This window comes from Rhizophagus irregularis, chromosome 28 (assembly GCF_026210795.1).
Source record: "Rhizophagus irregularis chromosome 28, complete sequence".
NCBI classification, from domain to species: domain Eukaryota; kingdom Fungi; phylum Glomeromycota; class Glomeromycetes; order Glomerales; family Glomeraceae; genus Rhizophagus; species Rhizophagus irregularis.
In genome coordinates, this window is record NC_089456.1 from 2,894,629 (window position 1) to 2,905,411 (window position 10,783).

The 10,783-nt window shown below is 27.7% G+C and overlaps 1 protein-coding gene across 1 annotated transcript; it reads right to left on the reverse strand.

The window, feature by feature from the left end:
• Window positions 1–4,067: 4,067 nt before the first annotated feature.
• Window positions 4,068–6,005, reverse strand: OCT59_019263 (uncharacterized protein; the record flags this gene model as incomplete). The annotated part of the gene is made up of 1 exon (XM_066135904.1): window positions 4,068–6,005. The coding sequence occupies one exon, from the start codon at window positions 6,003–6,005 to the stop codon at window positions 4,068–4,070; it is 1,938 nt and encodes a 645-aa protein (XP_066005150.1).
• Window positions 6,006–10,783: the final 4,778 nt, after the last annotated feature.

Sequence of the window (10,783 nt, forward strand, 5' to 3'; positions counted from 1 at the left end):
AGATAAATTCAATACAGGTAGTTTTAAATTCTTTTTTTATTTTAGTCAAAATATCAGTAACAAATTTTATTTTACATAATATTATGTACAGTCGCGTCGGAAAGTATTGCCCGATTTAAAAATAATGCCAAAATTGGCAAAACTTTATTAATTCTCATTAAAATTTACATAAAAAAATAACTTTTAAAATGGCTAATAATGTGTTGGCCCTCCTTTTGCTTCTAGTACTGCATTGATTCGTTGTGGCATTGAGGCAACAACTTCTTCAAAAACGGAGCAGTCCAAATTTTCCCATTCTTCACTTAGTGTGGCTTTAAGTTCACCCACAGTTCTAGGAAAGACCTCCCGACTCTGGATATTGTCTTTTAACTGCTTCCAAATGTTCTCTATCGGATTTAAATCAGGGGAATTGGCTGGCCAATCAATAATCGCAATTTTATTCTTCTTTAACCAATCTTTAGTTATTTTCGCGGTATGAATGGGTGCATTATCTTGTTGAAAACTTGCAGCCCTTCCTGTTAATTCGCAAACTGTATGATGAAATGGATGGAGATGTTTATTTAAGATTCTAACATATGTATTTGAATTAATTTTTTCATTTCCTTCCTTATTTTCATCACAAAAAATCAATGGTCCTTTTATCCCTCCTGCAAAACATCCCCAAACCATAACTGATTTTCGACCACTTTTAAAGGTAGGTGTCAAACATTCAGTGTTAAACCTTTCCCCTGTATGCCTCCAAACTCTTATTTGTCGTGACTGCTTTCCAATCTCAATACTTGATTCATCAGAGAAAATAACTTGTGCCCAATCACGAGCTGTTTTTTCTTTATATTTTTCACACCAACTAATACGAGCTGATGCATGCCTTTTTGATATAAAAGGCTTTTTTGCAGCAACATGGGAATGAATTCCAGCATCATATAGTGTCTGTTTAGCGGTTGTTAGACTACAACTCAACTTCAATTTATTAATAACTTCATGTAAAGGTTCACGTCGATTTTTAGTAACTTCATTAATGAGTGCATTTTTTTCATTATCATTGAGAGCAGATGGCCGTCCTAAACGCGGTAAATTTTCAGTTTTTCCAGTCTTCTTGTATTTGTCAATAAACCTGCGTATTGTGGTAGGGTCACGTCCCATTTTTCTTGCTATTTGTGCAGGATTGAAATTTTCCATATATGCTAGTATTTTTCCCTTCTCTTGAGGAGATAACTCAGTATAATGTGTCATTATTTTTTTAACTGTGAAACGGGTTCGGCAAGTTGTAAATTTATGGGAAAACAAAAAAAAAATAATAAAAAAGGGGTATAAATAATGTAAGCTAGGTGTATCATTACACAATACAAAATCGGGCAATACTTTCCGACGCGACTGTACTTTTATAATTATTATTATGTATTTTAATATGTATTATTATATCTTTTATCAATAAAACTCTATTTAGTTATTTAACGTAAAATTATTGACGTTCATAATATTTTGCATACTAGTTAATATTTTAGATAATAAATTACTGTAATAAATGGTCCATTTTTTTTGGATGCACAAATCGAATGACTTCTTTTTCAAATATTTTGACACTTATTAGTTACTCCAAACCATATTTACAAAGTTACAAAGCCTTTTTTTTACATTAACTAGTAAGTTATTTTGCAATTTGAACTTTAAGTAGTTTGTCTATCTTGAGGTCTGATTTTTCAGGAATTTTATTATTAATACAAGATACTGTATTCCTTTTTTCTCAAAATGCAGAATCGTTAAAGCTGCACATCTAACGGAACATGAAATATAAATATATATAATGGGTAGTCAAAATCATGTATTAATGCTTTGGTTGACCGCGCAGTCCAACGTATCGTAATTATAAGTGCTCTTTGTAAGTTTACACCGAGAATTACTGGTAAGACGAATACCAGTGATATAGGGTCGACAACCTGTGTGGTGTATGGTGATATTTAGCAGTGTGTAACAGTGTGTAAAATAAGGGGTGTGAACCATACACAGGTGATTAATAGCATTTTGGCCCACTCTAAATCACATGTTTGGCCCGTCATGTTATTTATCACCTGTGTAAACTGTCACATAGGAGACCATACACTACACATCTCCTTGACCCTACACCACTCATCTCCGCAGCACTCGAAAATTACTAAGTTGTATATAAAACATTAAATATACACTCGTTTGTTAAAATTTGCACGCGAGCCAAAGTTCTCGCGTAATTTAAATCCATAATCAATGATCAGATATTCTAGTTCTGTTTATTGAAGAGCATGGTAGCTCAAGTATTCAATATTACTTTTAAGAGACAACATACAGCAAGTACAATATCGCTGGACTTAAATTATTATTCTCAAGCCGACCCTATAAGAAATACTGTATGTATACGGAAAGAATACGTTTTGTATACATTTTTTGTACGTTTCTATAGATTCCGTATACAAATTCCGTATATTTAATAAGCAATTCATTTTTGAACATTTTTTAAAAAAACTAATATATAAGAAATGTATACGGAAAAAATTAATCATGCGGAATGTATACGGAATTTTTAAACTTAATATTTTTAGGAAGATAATTTTACAAAAATCCCGTATCATAACACGAGATCACATGATTGTGTATTGTTTTGTTATGATACGTTTTTTGTTTTTTATATAAACCCTTACTTTGGTGAGTTTGATCTTCCGATCTTCCTTTCTGTCTTTCCTTTCCTTTCTCTTTCTCTTGTCTTATTTTTGTTATTTTTTCTAAATTTTCCTTCTTTCTTCGTCACCCCCATTGAAAAAAATTTTTTTTTTGTCACTCCCTTAAAAAAAAATTTTTTCTTTTATTCCCACTCTTCTTTTTTTTAAAAAAAAAATTCTTCTTTCTATTTCTATTTCCTCTTTATAAAAAATTTTTTATTTTTCTAACTTTGACGTCCTCCCTTTCAAAAAAAATTTTTTTTTAACTTTCCTAACTTCGTTACCCCTCTTTTTAAAAAAATATTTTTTTTGGTTTATTCTTTATTCCCCTTTCTTTTTTATTTATATTTAATTTCATGGGCCAGCAGATTTTTTTTTGTGAGAATATTCAGTTTCTTTTTTCTTTTTTGTAGATCAGTTTGGGAGTCCTTTTCTTTTTGTAGGATGATTCAGGATTTTTTTCTTTTTTTTAGGTCAGTTCAAATTTTCTTGTTTTTTTGTAAATTGGGTTCAGATTCTTTTCTTTTTGTAGGTTGTTTCAGTTTTGTTGCTTCAGAGTCTTTTTTTTTTGTAGGTCAGTTTTGGATTTATTTTGTTGTTTTGGTTTCCTTTTCATTAGACGCCTCATAATTCTTTTCTTTTATGTAGGTCAGACATTCTGGAGTTCTCTTTCTTTTTTTGTAGGAATGCTGACCTTTGGTGACTTGGACGATTGCAGATACTATATGAGGAGGGGTTTTGTTTCCAATCTTTTTTTTGTTCTTTTAGGTTGTTTGACTCCAAATGAACCTGAACTAATAGATAATTTTGGTTGCAATAGGTGGTTTTAATAAGGAGGGAATTTTCATAATGTATTTGTACTTTGTTTATTTTTTATTTTTTATTTAATTTAATAAAGTAAAATTAGATTTATGTAAATACAATTATAGTAAACTGTAATACAAATAGTAAATTCAGTGACCAAATCGTATAAATTTCGTGATAAAATCAGTGATCAAATCATGTAAATTCCATATAAATTCCGTGCAAATTCCGTATCCAAACCATATTTTTAGTGATACGGAATTGTGCATTTTTCCGTATCCTATTATGATACGTTATTTCTAAGGAAAAAAAATCGTATAAAAACTTTATAAAAAACGTATCCAATTTTTTTATAGGGCGACTGTGGACAGGCAATTATCCATGGGAACTAGACGCACAAATTGGATTGGATACTTAAAATTCAAACATGTATAACAAAATTGTCAGCTCAAATTCTGACAAAAGCAAATGATAGGTTCTAACCTACCCATTTTGGGCGATTTTATTAATATAAATAAATATTTATAAATAAAAGATTACAGTATAACAATAATAACTAATGATGATATTTCTTTATGGATTAAAAAATATACACTCAATACATTCAATTTTTGATTTTTTTGTTTGTAATGATTTTGAAGTACATTTCTCACAATTCTTGCAAATATGTTCTAAATATACTTTTTTACTTTTTTGATTCATAAAAACTGGTAAATAACTATCAACATCTGATAAATATAAACTAATATATTTTGGATTCAGGTCATGAAAATGTTTACTAATATCAAGTTCTTTTTGCGAATGATCTAATTTAATTAATTTGTAGGCTTTATCAGGACAATCTCTGATGATAATGGTACAAAAAGTGAATTTGGGTAAATTGACATAGCGCTTTGTTTTTAAGCAATAAGGAAATATTTCTATATTAAGTTCATTATGTTTATCATATAATTTGTGGAAATTATATCCAATTGCAATTGAAGAATTCAAATAATTCAAATTTTCTAATACAGGAATTCCCAAAAAAGGAGTATTTGTTGTTATTAATTCATCTTCAAATGGTAATACCATGCCAGGTTGGTTTGAATTATAAGTAGTGCTTATCAATTTAACATTAACATTTGAAAGAATGCAATTAAAATCTACATCGTAACCAACGATCATTATTCTAACATTCAATTTACATGTACATTGTTGGAATTTTTTTTGAATACCATGAATTATAATGCTGGGCTTTGTATTTTGCTTTTTCAAAATTTGGCAGTTAAAAAATAATTCTTTTGAGTTTTCGTCAGTATCAACAACTGCTGCAAAGACATCACAATCAGCTTCTTTATTTAAAATGATGTCTGAAATATTTCTTGGTATATTACTTAATTCGATAGTTCTATATCTTCTAGGATCATTTAAATAATAATATTGATCTTCAATATTCGTCGTATAAAGGATTCTTTTTCCAATAGATTTAAATACGTCTTTATATAAATCATCAGGTAATAATTTAAAAACACTAACTGGATCTTTAAATTCTATGCAATCCCAAGTTTGATAATCTTCTAAAGATTCAATCCAAGCTTTTTCATCGAATTTTTCACCAGCAGGATGCTTTCCTCCAAGTAATCTCATACGATCAGAGCTGTGGAAATTTGATTTTTTATTTGAGTCGCCAGAATCACCTCCTATTTTTGCATTCGAAGATACAATATTCACGTTCACGGACCCTTCCTTAGATTTATTTGTAGATCTTTTAGATGATGATCTGACGCCTTTAAAATAAACTCTTCCACCCAAAATAATTTCAGTTGGAATAAAATGACCATATTTCTCAATAATTTCAAAGAATTGTCTAGGCTCTTTAGATTCTATGGCATGTTTGACATCATTTTTAAAATTTAAATTTTCTTTACTAAATTTCAACGTTGCTTTGCCAATTTCTGTATATTTATAAGTTGAGTTAATTTCATCTTTAAGATTTTCACTTTTTGATTTTCCGATTGATAATCCAAATCCAATAAAATCCTGTAGGTTAATATCAATACCAAAAAATAAATTTGTTTTCTTCATCCAATCCTCTTCTGAGTTAAATTCAAGTTGGTCACATTTATATCCTTCAGAACCAATTAAATTAAATTCACAATCCTTCAATTTAAATGCTCTATTATTAGCTTCTTTATTTCCATCAAAGCTCATAATTCGTCCGTGGTCTAATTTACGTTTCTCATTCAAATAATTCCAACTTGGGCTTGAATTTTTTAATAAATACAAAAATTTGTTTTCTGAATCTTCAAATACAATTTCATTTAAAAGCATATCATCTTCATCTTCACGGTCAATTTCTGCAAAATCATCATCTATTTTTCTTGCGAATAGTAATATATTCATATCATTGATGCCTTTCTTGAGTTCTTTACGAATATCAGATAATTTACTTTCAAGATTTAATTTTTTCATCTTTTTTTTTCGTGTTGAGTCAGCAATAATTTCAGTAAATATCATATCTTTTTTAGACATTTTGAATAATTAATAAGTTAAAAAGTTACAAAAATTTTAAAAATTTTCGCTTTCATTTCTTTTATACAATTAACGTAGGTAACGTTACATGATTAATTACACGATATCATAATAGATAAGACGATCTACTTGTTCGTTGCACTAGTTACGCCAATGTATAACGCGCATGACAATGTTATTTGTGATACTAGCCATGAACAATTCTTGTGTCACAAAACAAAATAATGATCGCTTGGTGCTTATTTTTTGTTTTTCAAGTTTTTTTTGTCAAAAGTCAGTGGTGCTTAAAATTGGAAGAATACGGTAAATGGTTAGATACAAAATGTGTTCAAATGTTAATATTTCCTTATTCCAAGTTCCAGCAACTGATAAAGTTTTGGACCAAATAATTTTCGTGTTATAGAGAATCATTTTAATGATTGTCATTTAGGTCATTGTTATTTAAGTTATTTACAATATTGACCAAATTTAAGCTTTGTACTAATTGAAAATGGGCTTTAATTAAATATATATGTAAACACTTGATAGTTTGTGTCATTGATGTCATATTGGGCAAAGAGTGTAATTACTAATTTTATACTGTGCAGTATGATAGGGGTTGAAATATTATCCTAACTTTTGGTTTATTAAATTTAATCGGTTTTGATTTTAATAAACTTTATTACGTCAAATGGTCAGAAATTTAAATTTTTGGAAAAATTTTAAATTATAGATGGGATATCGGTAATAATCATGCGAAACCTTCTTTTGGTGCATAAAATCGGGTAAATCAATAATTAATAACAAAATTGTATTACCTTGCACGTCGTTATTAAACCTCAATCATTAATCAAAATTTTCCTTAGTTAAATAAAAATATATCTCTTTGTATTGTTTATATTATTTTATTCGAGAACCTCATGACGGCCTGATTATTTTTAAATAAGATTTATCAATTTTCTTTAAAATTCATTATCTTTTACAATAATAGTTTTAATAACGTTTCTTTTGTTTCTTTTGATAATTGTATCACTAATTCATTCATAATGGTAAACGTTTCATCTCTAATTGAAATATATGAGAATAAAAATTAATATTGGAACATAAAACAAAGCAAAATTAATAAAATAAAATACTTAATAAACAATTTTGACAATATTTTTTTAATAATTTCAATTTTTTGTTCTTACAAATAAAACAAGGTTTATCGCAACTATAATAAACATATTTTATCAAGAAGAATGGTTATATATTATAACAATTAGAAGATAGTATTATTACTATTATATATAAATTTTGGATTTAAATCATTAAACTTGACTATTTGACCGTTATTATTTATTAAGTACGCTTTTTAATTATAAAGGTGCTTTAATATATTCAGGTAACAATTTTTCTGTCCAAATTCAAAAATAACTTTTCGCAATCAAGCTATGTAAAAAATTTTCAATGATCATTGTACATCATCATATTAAATAAATCCAGTGTTTGTCCCATTATTATGTAAGTAAAGCACGTCCTAAAAAAACTTTTCCAGGTAAAATTGATCATGTGATTATCAAAATTGAGTTTATTCGCAATAAAAATATGTTCTTAATGTCAAAATTTTTGTCTTAGTTTTAATAAATTTTTAAGCACTTTAAAAATAATAAATTTTGGTGTATAATAATTAGTGATTGTAACACGAAAAAAATAATTAATAAAAAAATAACACTAAAATATCTCTAATGTCTATATTCGATTGATATTCGTCAACTTACATCGGTGCTTAATTTCGGTTACGGTACGTTTCGCCGAAGTTCATTTCGCTGAAAACCATTTCGCTGAAGCCATTACGCCGAAGGTAAGTTTTGCTGAAGGGACATTTCGCGGAATCCTTGTCCATTTCGTATTTCGTCGAAGGACATTCGGTTAAACGATATTGAGTATGATATATACCTCAGATGTTGTATAGTATAGTTGACGAAAATCTATACAGTATAGTTTTTATCTATACAGTATAATTTTTTATCTATACAGTATAATTTTTTATTTATACAGTATATTTTTTTATTTATACAGTATAGCTTTTATCTATACAGTATAGTTTTTTTACACTATACTATACAACATCGGAGGTATATATATATCATACTCAATAACTATATTATCAAGGACATTTCGCAGAAAATTTTAGTGATTAACGATCATTAAAAATTCATGCTCAAAGTACAAATTCTTTTTAAACTATTTCATTTTCATTTTATGATGATTTTGTTACCTTTTTTTTTAAACAAACGTGACTTGATATAATGTATCAAATAATTCGTTTGTCTTCTCAAAAAAAAAAAAAAATTAAAAAATTCCATATTTTCGGCGAAATTTCCCGGTGAAATGGGTTTCGGCAAAATGCCCATTCGGCGAAATGTCCAATCGGTAAATGACATTTTGGCGAAATGGCACTTGGATGAAATATCCCTTCGGCGAAATTGGTTTGGCGAAATGTGTTTCGGTGAAAGGGACTTCCGGATACCCTTAATTTCGCGATATTAATATCAGTGGATTCATTTTTATAAGGTGATATAAAATTTTATTCATCATTTAATTGAATATCTATAAAATGTTTAGCAATAAATTTAAATTTCAATTAGTTTGCAATTTGTGGTAGAATAATTTAAACCAATAAATAATTTACAAGTATGTTGTGAATTTTGTGTGTTATAGAAAATTGCTGGATCCCAGGCAAATTTGACTATTTTGTAATACATTTATTTATACGGTTACAGTACGATTTCCTGAATGCCTTTTTTCTGAATATATCTTTTCCCGAAGTCATTTGCCTGAATGCCAATTTTCCGAACTGAACATTTTCCTGAAATATACAATTTCCCGAATCCTTATTTCCCGAATCCAATTTCCTGAAGTCTAATTTCCCGAATCCTAAATCTCAATATCCTGAATCCCAATATCCCGAATTCAAATATCCTTAATTCTAATATTCCGAATCCTAATATTCCGAATGGACAATTTCTTGAATTATATAATAAACTGTATATTTTCGTATGATTTATAAATAAACTATATATAATAAATTTAAAAAACAAAGAACTATTGATAACTATAAGTTTTATTATTCAAATATACAGTATTATAAGCAGATATAATGTTAACAATTGTAAAAATTTTTTAAAGTACTGGTTATAAATGAAATTTATTAGAGATTTATTAATATAATTCAACTTTTTGTAATATTAAACTAACGCTAACTGTATGTTACTAAACATTTATTAATTTCGCATTATGAATAGAAAAATTACTAAATGAACAACTTTATTTATATAAAAACACAATTTACACTAATTTATTACTTTTACATACTATGAATAATTATCTAGTATAGTTAAAATTTCCACACATCAATTTGTTGCAATAGAAAGCATTAAAAATATTCCTTTATTATATCAAGTGTTTTGACTACATCAACTCTGTTAGCTTTAGGTGCATGACTATGTTCTTTAGTACTTATCAATATGTGTTCCTCACCCTCTAAGTCAGTTATGGCTCTTCCACTGCAGCTATACTTTTTTCTGAACTCACAAGACCAATAATATCTTTGGTTTATATTTTTTTTCTTTTGTATACAAATATCCATATACATTGATTTTGGATTACATTATTTATTTTAAGTATTTGTTTTAATACAAGTTAGTTTATTACATATTATATTTATATACATTATATATAATTTATTGATTATTATACTAAATAAAATAAAGGTTGAGTTTATGAAATTAATAATTCTAATTTATGATGTAAAATTATATAAAATAATATTAAATTCAGTAAAATGTCTATTCAGAATATCAGGGTTCATGATATTGGAATTTGGGATAAAATAATTCAGGATAAAAGAATTCGGGACTTAACGCTGTAGAAGGTCTATTATAACTTGTTATTGTTGTGAGAAACGAAAAAGTACTATCCAGAGAACTGAAAATAAATTTTTTTTTAATTAAATTTATGAAGAGTTGCATAAAAAGCCTTATTTTTCATACACATACTTTATTTTTTCCAATAAAGCTTCATTTTGTTTCTTGATAAGGTCCAATTGTTCTTGGAGATCGCTCATAGTCACGTAAAAGTATCAAACGTATCGTAAACGTATAAATGTTGAAGAGAAAAAAGTAGGAAAAATACGTGGATTTTTATGATGACTGGTGTTTAGTAACATCAGGTGATAAATTAAAATCGCGTAAATCGCGTAGTAAGCAGATACGTGAAACAATGTGAAACATGACCTGCCTATATATAGCGATCATAAGGGCACAAACACTTTAAAAGGATGGATCTCAGCCCATCATTTATTGTCAGGATTGTCGGGTACTCGGGTTAACTCGGCTAGTTGGAAAAGATATATAACACGGGACATATATACACATATATATATGATTGGCGTAGTATAAAGTATAATTGTATATACTATAATGTAATTATGTTATACAGTTTATTTTGAGCTTTACCAAATATTACCGAATATTTTAAAATTTCGAGTTCTTTAAAATTTGCTAAGTCCCGTACATTATGAAATCAGTTATAATAAATTTCAAGATTTTTCATTTCGATATTTGTATTTTGAGCTTATTAAGTGTCAGGCTTATGAAATGTCGGGATTTAGAGTGTCGGGATAATATACCAAACTCTCGAATATATATATAAAGAGAGCGAATTCAAAGAAAGTACTAACAAATTATATGTGATAAAACTCTCCAAATACATATAATAAATAAAATAATAAATATATTTTTTTTCTAATTGAAATT